The sequence below is a fragment of the Barbus barbus genome (genome assembly GCF_936440315.1).
Source record: "Barbus barbus genome assembly, chromosome: 16".
In the NCBI taxonomy this organism is placed as follows: domain Eukaryota; kingdom Metazoa; phylum Chordata; class Actinopteri; order Cypriniformes; family Cyprinidae; genus Barbus; species Barbus barbus.
In genome coordinates this window covers 10,384,886-10,405,580 of record NC_136744.1, presented here as the reverse complement: position 1 = coordinate 10,405,580, position 20,695 = coordinate 10,384,886, and the positions used below count along the sequence as shown (strand labels likewise).

Here is a 20,695-nt window from a genome sequence, read left to right as displayed (position 1 = left end):
GGAGGAGGGAGGGACTTCAAGAGCAGACAACTTTTTTTTAACAGCTCCTGACTACAGATGGAGGAAAACAGCAGAGCGGAATGGAAAGAGGGCTGGCAAACGTGACCTAATGGACTGCAGACTTCACATGTGTGACCCAAACATGGATCTCTCTGCTCAGTATACACTGTTGCTCTCCATACAGTGCGGGTGGTCCCGTATCATCATAGTGACCTAACGTGAGGCATTAAAGCTAACTTCCCTGCTGGAAAACTGGGTTAAATCATAATGAATTCCATGATTTTTTTCATGCTGAAGATGCTGCTCAGATATAATGATCTTTCTGGTGAAGTTGGTAGAGGTGGTTAAAGGTTAGTTCACCCAAAAATTTCAATTCTAGCATATATTTACTCAACCTCATGTTGTTTCCAAGACTTTCCATCATCCTCCAAACACAAATGCAAATGTGTGCGTGTGTAAAACAACAAACTGACGATTTATATGCTTAATCATATGTAATTGTATATTGTTGTGATTAATTGTGGCTGGAATAATAATGTAGCTGTAAAAATAGTTGCCTGCTGAAATTTAAATATATATACACATCTTCATGACTAGATAGACACTGAGCTTGTCTGTACTAAACATGTTAGATGTGAGTCACTCAACCGGAGGGAATCCTGTCAGATCGTCCATCCTTTGAGTAAAAGCGTGTGCGGGTCGGCCGATCTGGTTTCGTCCGTTAAAGTTAACCTTTTCAAATAACAATCGCGGTTCCGGACAGTGAGTGACCTTACATATGCAGGTAAAATCGAAATGTCTCCAGGTATTGTTAAAAAAAAAAACAAAGACTTCATATCTAGCAGACTTCATATCTAGCGTTAGTCAAGCGGTCAGAAGAATCTTTCTGCCTCCAGCTAAGCTCCGCCCACAGAAAAACGTCAATGTTTACTAACAAAAAAAGGGTTTATATGGTCATGTAGAATGTGTGCTTGATAAATACTTATAACAGCTGTGGCGGGAGGAGCCAACGACAGACACAGTGGGCGTGGCGTCAAGCCTCGGAGAGGTTTTTATTAAACAATATATTAAAATAAAGTGTCCAAAGGGGGAAAAGTGTCCAAAATAAACAGGGATCTGGTGTCCTCGTCGTGCTGCGGGGCTGTGCAGGAGGGCAGTGTTCAGGAGGGAAGGGTCCAGGGAAGGGGCGGAGTCCGGTGGCCGCACGCGCTCCCCTCTCGGGGCCGGGAGCGAGTGGCGGCGGCGTCTCTTGCGCGGCTTCGTCCATCTTCGGGCATCCCGGCGCTTCTGGGGGATTCGGCGGCCCGGCATCCTGGCCCGTCAGCCGCCTAACGGGTGCGGCAGTCCTCCTCGACGCTCCCTTCCTGGACCCACGAGGACACCAGCGTGCATGCACGGGAAGAGACCGGTCTCCCGAGGAGAGGCGCGTTCGGCATTTAACGGCGGCGGTGATGAGGCTCTATTCACGTCAGGTGCGCCTCATCACACGCCGCCAGCCCTGGCTGTTTCAGCGCCCCTCCTCTCTCACACAACCACTCCTGTCGGGAGCCTGGTGAAGGGCGGCGAATATGGGACGGGGTGGTGATGATGAACAGGGGGGAGGCAGCCGACTCGTCACACAGCTAATATATTAATAATAGGCATGCTTATAAGCAACTAGTTAATAGTGAGAATTGGTCCCTAAACTAAAGTGTTACCACTAACCCTTTATATCAGTCCATCCTGAACCATCCCAGGAGGACGTAACAAACAAATGTTTCAATGGCCTGCTATTGGACTAAGCTTAAAGAAATGCAAGGGAGTAGCTTTGCTTGATTTCAAAACATTTTAAATATGCAGGGGACAAGTCAACAACAAAATTGCTGAGAAGATGAATGAAGTTCATTATGCTGCAAGGATGAAGGTTCAAGCCTCTTTTTTAACACCTGCCTATGAAAGTTAATATGACATTAATATAACCTGCTTAGTGAGGGATGGACAAACAAGTCTGAACCTGTGCTCCTACACATAAGGTTATGCATTGCTTTTGATGGAGTACATAGTTAAGACGTGGGTGCTTATATTATCAGGAGAAAGGTTTGTCTCCCCCTTCTGTCTCTATGGCAACCGGCCCATAAAAACCTGCAATGCCCCCGTTGGCCGACCTCCCCACATCACTAGCGGTCTGGGCACTCGGCCAAACGTCCAAACATTTCAACCTGCAAAGATGTTGTCGCCAAGGGCTCACGCCAATTCATGAATAAAGGTAAAGGATGTTGGTTTCACAGTACTTGGAGGAGCATGTGGTTCTGCATGAGAGGCTTTATGAAGTCTGCCGTTTATCGTTCATCTAAACACTCTGGAGGAGGATCCAGGGTAGAACGAGAGTAAAATATAACTCAAGCATGGATGACACGGGTATTCTCAAGAAATATTTAACAGCTAACCCAAACACAGATATATATACACATGGACACAACTGCACATTAAGATACACTCGCAAACACAAACATGCATAAAGACCTAGGAGCCAAATATTTGGACACACTGGATTGAATTGATGCTAAAAAAAGACAAAAAAAAAAAGTCATATTTTTAGTGACTATTTTTTGCATGCATATACAGTGCCCTCCATAAGTACTGGAACAGTAAAGACAAAATTGCTCTGTTGGCTGTGGAGTCAAGAAATTTGCAAATATGATTAAAAGATGAATATGAGACAAAACTACAGAATGTCACATTTTATTATTAGCCGTTTCAACACATACATGTTTTACCAACAAAAAAAAGAACAGCACTTTTAGAGTTCATCCCACTCATTGATGTGAGCATAAGTATTGGGACAGTTATGTAACATAACATAAGGCAGATATAAAAGATTAAAAGCTATTATTTAGTTGCAGATCCCTTGCGCACAATCCCAGCAGTGAGTCTGTGACCCATAGACATCACCAGACTCTTGGTCTCATCCTTTTAAATGCTTTTCCCAGCCTTTAATGCAGCCAATTCCAATTGTTGCTTGTTTTGGGGAGTTTCTGCCTTTCCTCTTCAGCTGGTGAAATTCATGTTCATTTGGATTTAAATCTGGAGATTGACTTGGGCAATCTAAGACTTTCCATTTCTTTGCCCTTATAAATTCCTTGACTGAACTGGCAGGGTGTTTTGGGTCATTGTCCTGATGCAATATGAAGCACTTCCCAATGAATCTGGTGGCATTGTCTTGAATATTGGTAGGCAAGATGGTTTTGTACCCTTCCAAATTCATTCTGCTACGGTCATCATACATTAAGTCATCAGTAAAGTTGAGAGGGCCTGTTCCAGAGGCAGCCATGCATGCCCATGCCATGACACCACCTCCACCATGCTTTACAGATGAGGCTGTATGCTTGGGATCATTGCGGTTCCCTTTTTTTCTCCACATTTCTGCTTTCCTATCACTTAGATAAAGGTTCATCTTTGTCTCATCGGTCCATAAACACAGTTCTAAAACTCTTCTGCCTCACCTTTGAGCTTTTTTGCAAACTCTAATCTTGCCTTTCTATTTTTGGTGCTGGTCAGAGATTTGTATCTTGCTGTGTAGCATCTGTAATTCTGTGTCAAAGTCTCCTGAGGACAGTAGATTGTCAGAGCATCACCCCAGCTTTCTGGAAGTTGTTGGTGATTTTACAGACACATCTTTTAGGATTCATTTTCACAACTTTTATGATTTGTCTGTCATCAACTACTGTTGTTTTCTCAGCCAATCAGGTAATTGTTGGTTGCTGGTGTCGCTGGTGGTTTCCAAACTCTTGATTTCTCCATGCCCTTTGTTTTTGCTAGAGCTCTAACTGACTTCCTCTTTTCTTTTAGCAACCAAATTTCTTGCTTTTCTCTCAAAGTCAGCTCCCTCATCTTCATCCTGGTTTGTGTGTCATCATCGAATGCAAGATTCAGAATACAGAAGTAATGGATATAACTGATACGACACATTCCCTGCTTTTAATATCTGAAGAGTTAATGCAGCAGGACACAGCTGATCACTTAGAAAGACCTGTGAGGCAACTGATCCAATACTTATGCTCTCATCAGATAGAGGGATGAACTCTAAAAGTGCTGAACTTCTTCGCTGGTAAAACATCTATGTGTTGAATCACCCAATAATAAAATTTGACATTCTGTAGTTTTGTCTCATATTCATCTTTTAATCATATTTGTAAATGTCTTGACTCCACAGCCAACAGAGCAATTTTGTCTTTACTGTTCCAATACTTTTGGAGGGCACTGTGTATATATATATATTAACGAGGGGGGGGGTCAATAGTGCTAACAAACAATGACTAGGTGTGTCCAAACAGTCTTATAAATCACCAGCACTACAGCAGATCATAACAGTATTTCTACAGGAAACCACTGTGCATAAATAAGAGCCTGAAGCCTAAGAGAGTGCGTTTCCTCTTTTGCTGTCAAATGCTCAACCTGAAGACCCTGGAAAAAACGTTGTGTGCTGATGTGGAGCAGCTTTTGGACACAGTAAGTAAGGTTTATGTAAGCTGTACCTGGAAGTTGCCGACCATGATGAGTCCTGCAGCACAGATCCAGCCGGTGGAGAGACTTGCTGTGTTTAACAAACAGTTCTGGTGCTTCTCTATCACATGGGCATAGCGTAGCAACACTATCACCATCACTGAGAATGGGAAGAGAACAAAAAATATTTTATAAAGAAACACAATAATTAAATTGTTGCTTTACCAACAATTGATAAGCACAAATTTAAAAGACACTGAATGTGAGTTTTTAAAGGGATAATTCACCCAAAAATGAAAATTCTGTCATTAATTACCCACCCTCATGTCGTTCCAAACCTGCAAGACCTTCGTTCATCTTCAGAACACAAATTAAGATATTTTTGATGGTCTTACAGGTTTGGAACGATACGAGGTTGGGTAATTAATGACAGAATTGTCATTTTTAGGTGAACTAAACATTTAAATAAAAATTACATAAAAATCAATGCAAAATTTCCAAAGAAAAGCCTAGGAGCCTTAAACAATGTGGCATTGAAATATAAAACAGTTTGTGCCAATCATCTGGATAGTCTCCAACAGTCACTAAGACATGGCTTGTCAAATGTTTATAACAACATTTTGCAGTTTTGCAACATTTAAGATTACTAGAGTTCATATTTGCGTTCATATTTGACAGACACCGTTAACAAAAGTTAATTCAAGGTATGCAATGTTATCTGTATAAACAGGGTCCAAAAGTAACACTCAATAAGTGCCAAATGAAAGTAAAAATTGGCTTTGGTGAGTAGAAGCATGAGAGTAAGTGATGTATGCTATCCAAAACAATCGGAAAAATCAGGAAAAGGAAAAATCTGTTGTGACATGCCCTCATCTTCTAACGATTTCAACTTCTCATTGGGAAATCTTCCACTGACGTTCATCAGAGATAATATATATGAGGCATATCAAATTTTTTTCTCCAGAAGTAGTTACACTTATGTCAAATATCCATTTGCCAAAATGAATACAGTAAAACAGTGAAGTATTTTAATGTATTTGTGATAGGCACAGTTTCACAGAGAGACCGGTTCACTCATCTTAAGTAATACAATCACCAGTGTTTTTTGTTTTTAATAAACCGAAACATAAGTTCAGTTATCGTAATATAGCCTATATTAACCCATCCATTATCCAAACCACTTGTCCTCTGTACAGTCAGAGATGCTAGCCAATTTACTTTATAATAATATAACTTTTTATATAAATTGTACATTTTGAAAGAGGTCTATGCTCACAAAGGATGCATTTATTTGATCAAAAATACAGTAAAAATTTTCAAATATTATAACTATTTCAAGAAACTGTTATACATTGTAATATACTGTATTTTAAAATGTCATTTATTCCTGTGATGCAAAGCTGAATTTTCAGCATCATTACTCCAGTCTTCAGTGTCACATGATCCTTCAGAAATCATGCTAAAATGCTAATTTGCTGCTCAAGAAATATCTTTTGTAACATTATGAAGTCTTCATGATCACTTTTGATCAATTTAATGCATCTGGATAAAAATTTAAAAACAAATCTTACTTGCTTCCAACTTTTGAACAGTAGCGCACCACAGATTTTCAAAAAACAGATTAAAGCTATAATTCAAAGTATAGGAGTGAATTTGCTCTCCTTAGGTTGTTTTATCAGATGTTTGAAGGCATGCAGTAAGTTATCTTACTGGGTTAGTGTGACCCAAAAAATGAGACAGAAGAACGATACCCTCTTTACTTGTTTCCAAACCAGCTGTCCTCACCGAGTCAGACTCACTCTGACAAAACATGATTTCCAGTATTCTTTGGACAAGAAAATGTTTTCCTGGAAAATCTAAAAAGCCTGGCAATGTGGAAAGATGAGGAGAGAGTGGATAAAAGAGGGGCTTCATGGTGAAATCTCTAACATAAATCAAGCTGCTGCAATCTGCTCAACTGTTTTACTGCTGGGTTAATGCTTAATGAAAACTGACTGGGGCAGATGTGGCCTGTTAAGAGTGGCAAAGTTGGGGGGGGGGGGGTAGACAATAAACCACCCCTCCTTTCTCAGCCCAATCCACCTCCCAGAACACTCCTAGTCAACATTAAAGCTGTCATGACATGATTATAGTACTGAGACACCGCATGAAGGACCAACATGAATTTTCATGCTGGTTAGTGCTGGTCTTGCTCTTGTTGATCAAGCTGGTTGATCAAGAAAGTCCTGCTGGTTAAGCTAGATCAATTTGAGCTCATTGAGGACCAGCATCCAAAACAAAACATGCTGGTGACCATCTATGCTGGTCTTTTTTGGAGAAAGCTAAGACGTAACCACATATAAGATTTGTAACTTTTGTGTAACTTATTTAGAATGTTTGTTAAAACAGTGTAGTTGAAGTTACGAGCATGGAAAAACAAACAAGTCTGCAGGCGAAGATAATTAACTCTGTTTAATAAAATCCAGCTGAAACGGCACAACGGCAACAGAAATTGTGGTGTGTAAGGGTTGTTTACTACATTGGACTACACTGTCAGCTGCAGTCTTCCTTCCCAAACATCTATCTTTAATCCAAATACAAAAACGAAAATGCCCAAAAAAACAGAGATATGAATTTTTGCCCATAACGCCCAACCCTACCACGGACTAACTTTAAACTTTATCTTCTTGTGCTCTGGACAACCCCAGAATCCCATTCTTCTAAATGGGTGTAGCGAAATGTCAAAAAAGGTCTTTCCAACTGCCTGTCTGTGTATATGTTTGTGTGTAGGTGTGTTTGTAAGCACGGTTTCCATGAAATACATGTCATGAGCCGGGTTTGATTCTAGTTTTCTTGTCCTTTCTATTTTTTGCTCTGCTTCCTAGACTCAGCTGTTCGCGTTCACAATCAGCGCTCGAACTGATTGGGACGGCACCTGTTTCCTTTTGACGTGGATTTACAATAACAATCAGTGTTATTGTATTATTATTTAGTATATACTATAATAGTATTTCTTAATATTTAAAATGTTATTTTTATATTTAGTTTAAATTCAGTCATTTTCATTATGTGCTTTTGTCATTTAGTTTTTTATTTGCTTCTATTTAGCTTTACTTTATTTCTATTTTATTTATTTTATTTTTAAATGGTAATTTCAGTTAATTTAGTTAGTAGCCTAATTTTAGCAACTTTAACTTAGTTATTTTATTCAGTTAGTTGCAAAGGGAACATTTCAAATCTTTGGTTTTTAAGTTTTTCATCTAATATTTATATTTAATTTTATTTTCGTTTTATTTCCATTAAGGAACGCAATTTGTAATTTGTTTTAAATTACAATTTAAGTTCCCATGGTAGAAAAAAAAAATCATATAAAACCGATGAGATATTTTATGGTTCATGTGGATGAGACTGCTTTAAAATCACAGGAGAGAGACTCATCGGCCAAACATCCATGGAATACCCTTTAACGGGCAACAAGAGGGGAAAGTATAGCTTGTGAAGAATATTGTATGAGGATGACACGACGACTTTAAATCAGCGCTCATAAAGAATTTCAGTCATGTAATCTGCTCTAATTTCTGTGTATCTCTGCTCCGAGAAGGTTCCAGTCAGTAAGGGGGTGAAATGTGGCGGAAATACCGCCGCTCAAACACATTAGCGAGGCGACACCTGTGTATTTATGGATCACAGGTTTTCACCTTGGTGCAGCATTCCCTCAAGAGAACAAAAAAACAAGAGATAAAAGTAAACAACAGCCTACGAGAGCCTAAACTAGCTTCGGTCAGTTCCTGCTGTGAACTCTCTCCACCCTGTTTCCCCTCTGTTAGAGCGCTACAGTGCTGAGAGAGGTTTCCTCTTGTGCCGTGCTGACATCAAAAAAGCTCTTGAAAGCTCACATTTGGGAACACTGAGCATTATATAAGCCACAAGAAAACAATGCAGCCCTGGGGAACCGCTGGTCACCCTTGATTGAAAGGTCGGCATGCGTTTTTATCGGGCCGTGCACTGCGTTTTATAAACCTTTTTAGTGTAAACAACTGTATTAAGGTCTTATTGTCCTGGAACGGTGATGCAATATATCACGTAGCGTTCGAGAAGGTTTTGTTTGATAGTCGTGTTATATAAAACACTCTGAAAAAGAATTCAAAACCCAACTTTCTTGTATTGTTGGATGAACAACGGTAATTTCCTTGTGCAAACAGGCAGAGCCCGAATCTCCCAGCAGGAGTACACTCACTTATCGTTACACAGGGTGCGGGATTGAACTTAACAATACAGCCCTTCAGCTCTCAGCATGAACACTGCCACCAGGCCCAGACGCTCGGGTCAGAGGTCACACTGAACCAATCATTCTTTACAAGACTCTCCTCTCACAGACCTGCTGTACAGTTTGCACTCAGCTTTAACTGACAGCATCTATGTGAAGTATAGCTCTGCTCACAAAGGATACAGCTGAATTTATGTTCAGGGAGTCCCATGAGCCAAGTTTTATGGCTATGACTCACCGGTTCTTTTAAAAAAATATTTGATTTTTTAATTCAATTTAGCTTAAGCATCTAAATGTTAGCTATTAACATTTGTATTTTAAGGGGATTTCTGTTCTTGTTTTTCTACTTGGCCTCTGGTCTTTGTTTTTGCTGTGATGTGATTCAAATTCAATTCAGATAATTTCTGAAGATGATTCATCCTTCCTGAACAGCAACTCACTTGGCGTCTGATGACAATGTTTGGTAATGTGCAGTGACTGCATTGACCGCTCAGTTTTATAAATGCTTGAACGCACATATCCACTCAGCTTTTTTGAATTGTGAAATACCAAAGTGACACGTGAACAATTGCTATTCTAGGCACGTTTAGAGAATGAGCAGTGTGTATAATCAGCTTTTAGATGATAATGTCTTCTCCTAAAAATGTGACATGAGTGAACACAAAAACATCCATAATTTTGAAGACAGTTGGCCTTGTATAGTTCGTCAGCCAGTGGCGGTGATATTGCACAAATGTAAACACACTAAGAGGTTCCTGAGCTGATTGCTGCCCAGACACTGAATCATTGTGCTACAGATGGGAATCATTTACTGGGGAGTGAACTACAGATTGATCTGAAATTCCAAAATCCAAATAAAGTTCAGGAATGCTATAAATGAGAGAAAAACGGAAGTTAACACTTAAAGGTGAAGTGTGCAATCTGCCAATTTTAAAATATTTTCTCCTATCCCAGGATAACATGTAATAAATATGTAAGAAAGCTATTTGAAGGTTGATTGCCCCCAAAAGTGTAAACACTGAGCTCTATGTTTGAGCATCACAATTAGCTAGACAAGTTTTAGGATTGTCTGTTCGTGTGATTTTTTTTGTGGCTAAGGATTTTTCATAGCCACTATGTGAAATTAAAGGCAAATAAAATCTAGAATTTATAAATAGAATGTACACGGCTGTTTAAAAGTTTTTGGCCAATACGTTTTTGTTTTTTCTTAAGACAATTATACTTTTATTCTGCAAGGATGTATTAAATTGATTAAAAGTGACATTTATGATGCTATAAAACATTTAGATTTCAAATAAAATGTAGTTCTTTTTAACTTTCCATTCATCAGAGAATCCTGAAAAAGAGTATTATGGTTTCCATGAAGCATTTTAACATTGACCTGCTAGCGGGGACAACTTCTTTATGTTTACAGACCTGACGTAATGATGCAACTCCATGCTCGAATATCCCAGGAATTTATACCAATACCACTCAAATTAGAAAACATTATTATAAGCTAACCGTTGTGACTTGGGCTAAAGTAAGGCTGGTTATGTACTTGCTCAAAAATTGATTTTGTATAATTTTTATCCAAAAAAAAAAGTTACGGACTGCAGCTTTAAAAAAATATATATAATAATAAAAAAAAAAAAAAAAAATAATTTAAAACAGCTATTTTAAATTGCAATAATATTTCACAATATTACCGTTTTTACTGTATTTTTGATTAAATAAATGCAGCCTTGGTGAGCATAAACATTTCAAAAACATCTTACTGAGTTCTAAACTGTGGTGTAAGTGGGAGGTGTGCATTGTAAACTCACCCATAAAAGATCCAGTGCTGCAGATGAGACTGAAGAAGCAGCTCTCTGGAGGAAGTGTGCCGCATTTACTGCAGATCAGAACAGAGGTTAGATGCCCTGGGTTCTCATTACGTGAATAGACAAACATACATAGATGCACATTCCAAAGCAAAGTGTCCTGAGGGATGAACTCCCATTGGCAGCTGACTAAAATAGGCCTGTTCAGCTCTTGGGAGCACATTGGCAGCTGTGAGTTATTGTGAAAATGAAGTATAGAGCTAAAAGGGGGCTTGAGGACCCTTAGCTTTTCTCACACAGCTGTCACTCTGTATGGGAACAAGACAAAAGATAAGCAAAGATAGGGCCTTAACGGATGAAAGACTAGGCCAGCACCTCACCATGAAAGGACATTGTCCTTATAAACACACAGGTAATCATTACTGAAGACCATTTCAGTTTTATTTAACATGTCACTGTGGTATGAAGCCTTTAAAAGGAGATGAAGCTGCAAATAAATGAAGTAAACAAATGTAAATTTACAGGCAATCAGCTGAAAAGTGTTGAGGATAACAGATTCACTGGATCTCAACCAAAGATGTAAATTCTGTCATCATTTAATCACACTCATGTCTTTCTAAACCTGTATGGCTTTTTTTCTTCTGTAGTTAGACTGAAGAATCTTAATGTCTTTTCAAACTCAGCTTTCCTACACCATGTAATAAGTTCCAGCCAAATGAGCCTCTGCTTGATTACATATAGCTATGCTTTCTATAAATAAATCACTGAGGTGTTAAGCTCTATATTGATAAGCTAGAAATGTGTATGCTGTTCCAAGTGTGAGTGTGTGTGGATCTGACCTTTCACCCACTTCAGAGCACCTCTGGCCTGAGAACAGCAGACTATAGTGGGTAGCAGTCATAATAAACCCACACACACACACACACACACACACATGCTGGTAGTAGAAATGCAGATCATGGACACGCCCAAAGGCAAACATAAATAAGACTTAACATATAACTCAAGTTCATACTCCATAAACCACACAGCTCTGAAGGCAAAGGAGACAGACGGTCTATTGAACAGCTCAGGTCAAATATCCCACAAGTTATTCCAGAATCCACAATATATGCATTGTCATATTTCCCTTTGATGATAAAATGCCTAGAAGAGTCAAATAAATGAACAACATATATCTTGTTTCGTAAGGGCGCCATGTAGATCATATGCTTTTATATTCCTGTTTCTCCCCCTGACCCTATCTCGGTCTTCAGACTGAGGAAAATAGAAATGACAAGCATGCAGAGGAAGGGAAGAACTATTGGATAATTTCGAGAAACTATTATCCAGGGTTATTATAGTTAACTGTACCTAAAACTAAACCTAAAACCATCAAAAACATTTTCATTAATTGAAAAAGAATGTTAAAACCATTATTATAATGTTATATAAACTGTAAAATTATTTTACACTGTAAAATTGTAAACTAGAATAAAATTAATATAAAAATATTTTATTTAAAACATTTTGTTTAAATTGGTGTACAAAAATAACTAAAACTGAAATAAAAAGAACAAAATAACTGAGACTGAAGTTTTAAAAATAATAATAAAAACAAGACAGTTTTTAAAAACAAAAACGTACAAAAATACAAGAAAACTTACTATAACTGAAATTAAAATCAAACCAGAAATTATAAAAATAGAAACTAATCTAAATATTTTTAAAAGTATAATAGTATTAAATTGTAGTGTTGTCTGCATTTGTAAAGCTCAAGCAATCAATCCTGTCACTGCATGAATTTTTTTTTTTAAATATTTTTCTCAATATAATGTGAAGTATAAATTTATCACTAACTACAATTAACCTTTAGTCCCAAACTAGCTAGGCCTTATAGCTTTGCTAGCTTTATTTATGCTAAACCTATAACCCTGTTATCCATTGGCACAGTTTTTTTCTTGCTATTATTTCATACAGACCTTATGAGAGGAACATTGTCCAGAGTACAGCACATGGTTGGTCCCCTCTGCATTGGCAGATCCACCTCACATGACTGGTTATACATCCTGTAAGCAAACAAATACACAGACAACCATGTTATTAATACACATATGGAGTTAAAACAGAGCCAAAATGAGTCCATCAAGTCTGTGGGAGTCTACAGGGTGGGCCATTTATATGGATACACCGTAATAACATGGGAATGGTTGGTGATATTAAAGTCCTGTTTGTGGCACATTAGTATATGTGAGGGGGCAAACTCCTCAAGATGGGTGGTGACCATGGTGGCTATTTAGAAGTCGGCCATCTTGGATACAACTTTTGTTTTTTCAATAGGAAGAGGGCCATGTGACACATCAAACTTATTGGTAATGTCACAAGAAAAACAATGGTGTGCTTGGTTTCACCGTAACTTTATTCGTTCATGAGTTATTTACAAGTTTCTGACCACTTATAAAATGTGTTCAATGTGCTGCCCATTGTGTTGGATTGTCAATGCAACCCTCTTCTCCCACTCTTCTAAGGGGGTCAGATCGGGAGACCTTGGGGGCCATTCAACTGGCCCACGACGACCATTCCACTTTCCAGGAAACTGTTCATCTAGGAATGCTCGGACCTGGCACCCATAATGTGGTGGTGCACCATCAATGGAAACCTCAAGGCCACTGGATATTTGAAATTGCTACATGATGATGTGTTTCCCTCTTTATGCACTGAAGCTGGCACGTTCCCTGAGTTTTTCCAGCAAGATGGTGCACCACCACATTATGGGTGCCAGGTCCGAGCATTCCTAGATGAACAGTTTCCTGGAAAGTGGATTGGTCGTCGTGGGCCAGTTGAATGGCCCCCAAGGTCTCCCGATCTGACCCCCTTAGACTTTTATCTTTGGGGTCATCTGAAGGCAATTGTCTATGGTGTAAAGATACGAGATGTGCAGCACCTGAAACTAAGGATACTGGATGCCTGTGCTGGCATTTCTCCTGCGGTGTTGCTATCAGTGTGTGAAGAGTGGGAGAAGAGGGTTGCATTGACAATCCAACACAATGGGCAGCACATTGAACACATTTTATAAGTGGTCAGAAACTTGTAAATAACTCATGAACGAATAAAGTTACGTTGAAACCAAGCACACCATTGTTTTTCTTGTGACATTACCAATACGTTTGATGTGTCACATGGCCCTCTTCCTATTGAAAAAACAAAGGTTGTATCCAAGATGGCCGACTTCTAAATGGCCACCATGGTCACCACCCATCTTGAGGAGTTTGCCCCCTCACATATACTAATGTGCCACAAACAGGACTTTAATATCACCAACCATTCCCATGTTATTACGGTGTATCCATATAAATGGCCCACCCTGTACTTTGAGATTTGCTCACTGGGCATAAATAGTAATCGATCGTATCAGACAGATCTGAGTGTATTCGGCATGACAGCTGCATCTGTCTGTGAATTTGTACAAGTTACACGCTGCTGGCATTCCAACTGTACACTGGATGATACGACCACAGTTACAACTCACTTCCAGTATAAACGTGTTTTGACAGTCACCATAACTTCAATTCATACTCCACCATGCAGAACTCAAGGCAAACATAATGTGACTACACTTCATTACTAAAGCAAACACATCCTGCACTACAGGACTAATGCTCCTCCCTCCAAGCGAAAAAAGTAAATGAAAGACCACTGTTGTTTCCAGAGTGTAACAATTACCCAGGAATGCAAAGCACTTTAAAAGGTAAAGGCAGCCTATGGGCCACATTTGATTAAACAGACCAAATCTGATCTTGTTTGCTCAGCTTCAGCTCTACATATGACAACTTTTCAGAAAGTACACATTTTTCACTGATATTCTAGGACAGTGGGTTTTATTCATCACTCATATTAATGATGAGTAATCCTCTGCAACCGCCTCTGCTCATGGACCCACACACAAACACCATTATTGTGCTTTTAATGATTAAAGCACAATGTGCCACCTCCCAAAGCCCAAGAGCAGCGCTAACACTGAAGTTACTTAGTCACCGCTATGCTCCATATGCTAATGTTTGACTAAAGCTCTCATGGTATGAAGCACAAGTTAACCTGTGATTAGCAATGAAAATAAATAGGATTCAATTTCTCACTGGCTAACACGTCCTTGAGCCAAATAAGTTAATGAGAAGGAATTCTGACACTCGTTCAACATCTCATATCAAATACATTACTCATTAGAGCAGATGACGCCAGAAGAAGTGTAGGAGATATAAAGTCAGGAGGTCTCTCTCTGATGTGTGCATTTTAAAAAGGTGTTATCAGTAAATGATTAATAGCCTCAAAGCACATGTACCAAAACGAGCTCTTTTCTTTCAAAAGATGAAAATATGCACATCAGTTAACAACATAATAATAAACAGTTACATATAAAAATACTCTGACAAAAATAATGCATATTTAAAAAAAATTCTTAATTTTAAGTGTTTCACATTTCATGTGTATAATAAAATGTAACATTATTTTAAAATATTTAATATATTTAATCATTAATTAAAATATACTGTATAATAATGTATAAACTATACATATACTATATAATAATAAATAATAAAATATTCCATAGTATAATGCAATATAACAATTAATAAAATAATAAAAAAACAAAAACAAAATAATATATAGTTATATTCTTACCAGTTGTCCACAGGACAGACATGCTGATTATACAAGGCCATGGCATACCTGGAAAAATAGAAATTATGATATAAGTTTTAAAAGAAGAATTCAAACTTATATTTCATTCCTAATCGCAAGGACAAATTTGTCTCATTTAAAAAGGATTGTGAAAAGTGCATTTCTGAACCTTTATTTTTGCATTGGTAACATTTTACAATAAGCTATCATTTGTTAACATTAGTTAATGCTTTAACTAACATGAACTAACAATATATTTTTACAGCTTTTATTAAAACATTTATGTTTATGTCAGTTCACAGTGCATTATCTGATGTTGACAGATGCAACTTTTTATCTTAAAGTATTAGTAAATTTTGAGATTAACAAAAAGATTAACGAAGGTTAAATAAATGCTTTAGAAGTATTGTTAATTGTAATTTCATGCCAGCTAATGTAGTTAACTAATTAAACCTTCTAATGATAAAGTGTTACCATTGCATCTGTACATAATAAATATCATGTAAACAGAATGGACATAAACAAATCAAATTAAAAACATCATGTCCTAAAACAATCTGTCTTTGAATGCAACCACAATTCTGTCAAATTTAAAACGGTTTCAAATCAATGTTTCAAGTCAAGCTGACCACAAAACCAATTTAAACCACTGATGTCTGAGATTACACAAAGAGACACAGTATAGGCCTAAAGCTTAGAGGTATGAAACATATCAAATCCAGCAAGTTACTTTATTATAAAACATGACGCTCAAAAATATTCTTTGGTGTCACTGCAACAGCCTGAGTATTCACTGATAAAACCAGAGTTTTATGTCCTTTTGACATATTTTCTGCACCAAAAACCGGAAAGCCCTGGAAACTTAGTCAATATGACCTGTACATCCTCAGCTTACATCAGCATTATGTGTCATTCTTTACTCACGCTGATGTAACAAGGTCAACACCTTCCTCCTGATCCAGTCACATCGACCCTCAAGAGATGCCAATGAACACAGGACCATCAGATAACGGTCAAAGCAAACGTTTGCCTACAGATTTGAACAGAATCTGATGAAAGAGCATTTCCAAGCAAAGCAAAAGTTGCTTACAAATGAACAACGAGACAAGAAAAGCTATTAAGTGCTCTGTGGAAAGTAAACACACACGGCACCTGCTGCTGGATACCGTCTCTGTCCGTCTTTCTCCCATGCGGATCTCACTGTTGATATACACACACAAACACATTTGCATTTGTCCAGCGTAACTGCATCTGACAGCACGCAGGGTCAGGAGTGGGCTAAGCAGCAATTAGGTTTGTTTTCATCTCAAGTGTGTGTGTGTGTGTGTGTGTGTGTGTGTCCACAAGAGGCAGATCACCTGAGCCTTGCACTACACTTAGCACAACGCTGAGAGAAATTACATTTGGTAAACAAACATTCTACCATCTGCCCTGGCTGGTGTTCTGAATAATCACGCAGGCTGTTACCAGGTCACTCTCAACATCACAGAGTCAAACAGGCTTTCCTCAGAAAACACGGTCTGGATACAGAGTGGCCCTGCTCCCGCTTAGATACATCTGCTCACCATAAGATTTGGATTCGTTCTTTGGAATAACTCGTGACAGGAGTTGATAGTGACTTTTTTTGGCCTACTTCATTTTTGTTTTTTCAAACTGTTTCTTTCAAAGGGATAGTACACACAAAAATCATCATTTACTCAAAATCTTGTCATTCTAAACCTGTTTAGAACTGACTTTCTTTCTTCTGTGGAACATAAAATATCATTTAAATAAACAGATTTGGTGACCATTAACTTCCATTGTATTAACCAAAAACACTGTGACATTTCTCAAAATATCTTCTTTTATGCTCTGCAGAAGAAAAGTCTTACATAAGGGGGTGAGTAAATGATTTTTAAATAGCTTTAAATAAAGACTTATGTTAAGCCCTGACAAAGGTTTGTAGTATTTGCTCATTTGCAAGTCAAAACTAGAGTGGAAATACTAACGCTTGGAATAGGAATGTCCAAATATTATTTAAACAAAATTTTAAAAGCAAAGGAGTTGCATTTTTCAACATCAAACTGATTTGTGTAAGGAAGTCAGTTTTATTTACTATCGTTTGCATTCTGCTGAGTCAATTACAGAAACACTGACAGATTTGAGAGCACAACTAAAAATGTGTAATAGGGACAAAAAGTGCTGCAAATGATATGCAACATTATAAAAAATTATTTTTTACATTCTATTTATTTTCAATGTTTTAAAATTATATATTGTGTGTTTTTAACATTATTTTATTGCACAAAAATAAGCAGCATATTAGACTGGAGTATACTAAGACAGGACTCTCCTATCTAAGAAAGAGGCTAGGTTGAATGCTTCATACTATTAGAAACATATTTTAAGTAATGAACCCTCTTCTAACTACTTATGTCTTTTTTACGAACAACCTCCTAAACAGATGGCAGGCTCCACCAGTGTCCATACCCCCTCCATGTAACATCATATACTCGTTCACAAAGACAATATGTGTTGCACATCTACAGCAGGTATATGTGAGAGAGAGAAATTAATCAGCAAGAGCTTTAGGTCCAATCAAACCAAACCTGATCTGATTGGAAAATCAGGCTTCATCCCCAACCAGAGAGGCACAATGCTAATATTTCCAAACCTTTCATCACAAACACAGAGGACACAGATGTAGAACTGACAGTTTCAGCTGTTACCGTGCACAAGTTTTAAATATAAAGCCTTTGTTATGAATAAATATTCTCAGTGTTGTTTGCATAAACAATGAGTTCATCGTTGCAGAGAACAGCACATATTTGTGGGACTATTCAAGCCTGTGTGACGTTACCATAAACAACAGCCTCAATGTATAGTAATAACGTCCAAGTGGAAACACTGACTTGGAAACTTACCCTCGCATAAATGGAAACTCTGTTTTTGTAGCCTGAATAATTTAAACAACCGCTTCACTGGGGTGTAACTGGGGGCTACGTACTACTCAAAAACAGCCTATAACTGAGCGTTTAATTAACAAAAACTTACATTTTGAAACAATTCAGTGTTCAACAACTAATTCACTGTTAGTTGTTGTTATTTTCGGAAACCGTAACTCATTTCTTTTATAGGTCATAATTAAAGGTTTCATTTTCAGCTATGAAAACAAGCCCTTTCTTGCACAGATAATGGAAGAAAAAGTCTCTAGAATGAAACACTTCTCCCAGACCGTCACTACAGGAGTCATGGAAAGAATAAACCAAACATTCTCTCTCTGGCATAGTAAATGAGAAGCCGCTGATGCTGCCCTCCTCTGTTTTCCTCACATAGGCTTTATGTAACCACCTCAGTGACTTCAAACTCAAGGCTCTACAGGAGAGGAAAGGGATCTTGAACTCCCTTTAGAAACAGGGCGCCTGCAAGCATTCCACAGGAAGGAAGTATGGACAAGCAATGAGACGTCAGCACAGCTCTGCACCTTCAAGCAAATAAAACCGCATAAAAGGTATTCCACATCCACTTGATCACAGACTTCCAACAACCGTGATCACACATGAAGTTAAAAAACTGATTTCCCCCAGTTAATCACATGCACCGGCATGCACATGCACAGCTCTCTTCCTAAGCATCATGGGTATTCTCTCCATTTCTATACAATGACGAATTTACTAAAAATGACCTCAAAGTTTTTCAGGCAAGTTCAGGCGAGTCAGACATGGGCAACTTTGTAGATTTATGTATAGCCCACTCCTCAAAGAGTAGGTTCAGGAATTTGACTATGAATTCTACTGAAAGTGGCTGCATTTCAGATGTTTTAGCTCATGATTTAATACTTGCAGAAATAATACACCTTTCCACAACAAATTGTGTTACATTGAAAACATTCACAGAACATTCAGAAATATTTTTTTTATAACTTAATGGGAATGTTAGCAAAAGATCCTGGGCACTGGTTACATCACACTATTAAAACAATCTGTAACATATAAAAGCTACATCATTTATTCTTCCAGACCATAAAGTTGCAAATTGACCAACACGGTAAAATAAACACTGTTGAACTGGTGTGCATCCAGTTAAAAATCAAACTAGGTTGAAAGTTATATAATCTATCAAAGCATACATAACATCTGCACTTGTTATTCATTATAGGTATGGATCCAAAGCATGATCGTTTCATATGACAAGACATAAAATGGACTTACACGACCCATATTCCAGTGATGGTCAGAGCTGGGAGACTGACGGGTAATATCATCCACAGAGACATCTCCTGCACACGATCCTCTACTGCTCCCCTCAAAACATCCACTTCTTTCGCCTTCGCCAGCCTGTCTGCCTCTGCTCACCAATGTGCATTTATACTTGTTGCATGATCCCAAACTGGCTTATCTTAAAGATCATATCTGCAATATAAAATAAACAGATCTTTACAATGACAAAAACATGATATACAATTCCCTAGACTGTTACCTGGCATTCTACTTATGTGATGTTGTAATGCACAATGCATACCTGTTTGCCAAGCTGTGAAATTTGCAGTATTCTACACACATTTTTACACTTTTGTTTATTTTTTAAACATTCTTAACTCGTAGTTTTTATATGTTACTCTGTCTATGCTCTTCTCTGGACCTGTAGAAACAACAGAACATTGCCTACAATTACTGCTGCATGCATAGCTGGTGTGCATTTGAATGAATAAACTTGACTATAACGTATAAACACATCGCATGTATAAATACATCCTTTTGGTAACAAGGCAAAATGGCCGATTGAAGTTGCAGTTTAACGTAATTGTAACATCCGTGTGTGTAGTGTATGTGTGGACAGTGTATCTCACCTTCCCCCTGTGATAGGGGACAGCAGACGCGTCTCCCACCTTTGCTAAACCCTCAGACAGAGCGCAGACTGTTCAGAAACCGACTGCATCAATCTCCAGTGACTGCTACAGGTTTATCGTTATTCCTCAAGCGTCCAAATGACAGCGGCTGAGTAAAGTTCCTTCGCTCTCGGTGTTTTTCGGCAGATTTGTGGTGCCTCGCTCCTCTGTCTCGTGTCCCGTCGTGTGAACTGAAGGCGCACTTAAAACAGTCCAGCTGTTCGCACAGCTCCGCCTCCAGACACAACACAACACACACACACACTGTACAAAATGTTTGTCATTTTGAAGTGAAACGATGTACAAAAAGATGTACTAGAGAGAAAAACAAAATGGGTTTACGTACTGTACGTTACCATATAGCCTACATGGAAACTAGATCTAGATACAATAAATGTAAAAGAGATAAAAATAATTTAATTTACAGTAAACATCTATATTACATGATTCAACATGTGTTTTTAGAGTGAAGTTTAGTTATATGTAGGCCTGTATTCAGTGTTGGGGAGTAACTAGTTACATGTAACCAAATTGCATTGACTGCTATAAAATATGACATAATGTTTCAGGAGTTTAGGACACAGAATAGGACACCTACTTATTCGATTCCTGTTTTGGTTTATGTATATACTTTATTTT

At 38.1% G+C, this 20,695-nt stretch overlaps 1 protein-coding gene across 1 annotated transcript in view; it reads right to left on the bottom strand.

Moving 5' to 3' along the window:
- The window catches only part of LOC306882483 (transmembrane protein 150A-like), a 31,192-nt gene extending 10,943 nt beyond the window's left edge, over positions 1 to 20,249 (bottom strand). The window contains exons 1-6 of the mRNA XM_079437135.1: positions 20,018 to 20,249; positions 19,380 to 19,580; positions 15,190 to 15,237; positions 12,492 to 12,578; positions 10,534 to 10,601; positions 4,515 to 4,642 (exon numbers count right to left, since the gene is read on the bottom strand). Of these exons, the coding sequence (XP_079293261.1) occupies positions 4,515 to 4,642; positions 10,534 to 10,601; positions 12,492 to 12,578; positions 15,190 to 15,237; positions 19,380 to 19,444 (396 nt within the window). The 5' untranslated portion in view covers positions 19,445 to 19,580; positions 20,018 to 20,249. The remainder of the gene's footprint in view (positions 1 to 4,514; positions 4,643 to 10,533; positions 10,602 to 12,491; positions 12,579 to 15,189; positions 15,238 to 19,379; positions 19,581 to 20,017) is intronic.
- Between the last annotated feature and the right edge of the window lie 446 nt (positions 20,250 to 20,695).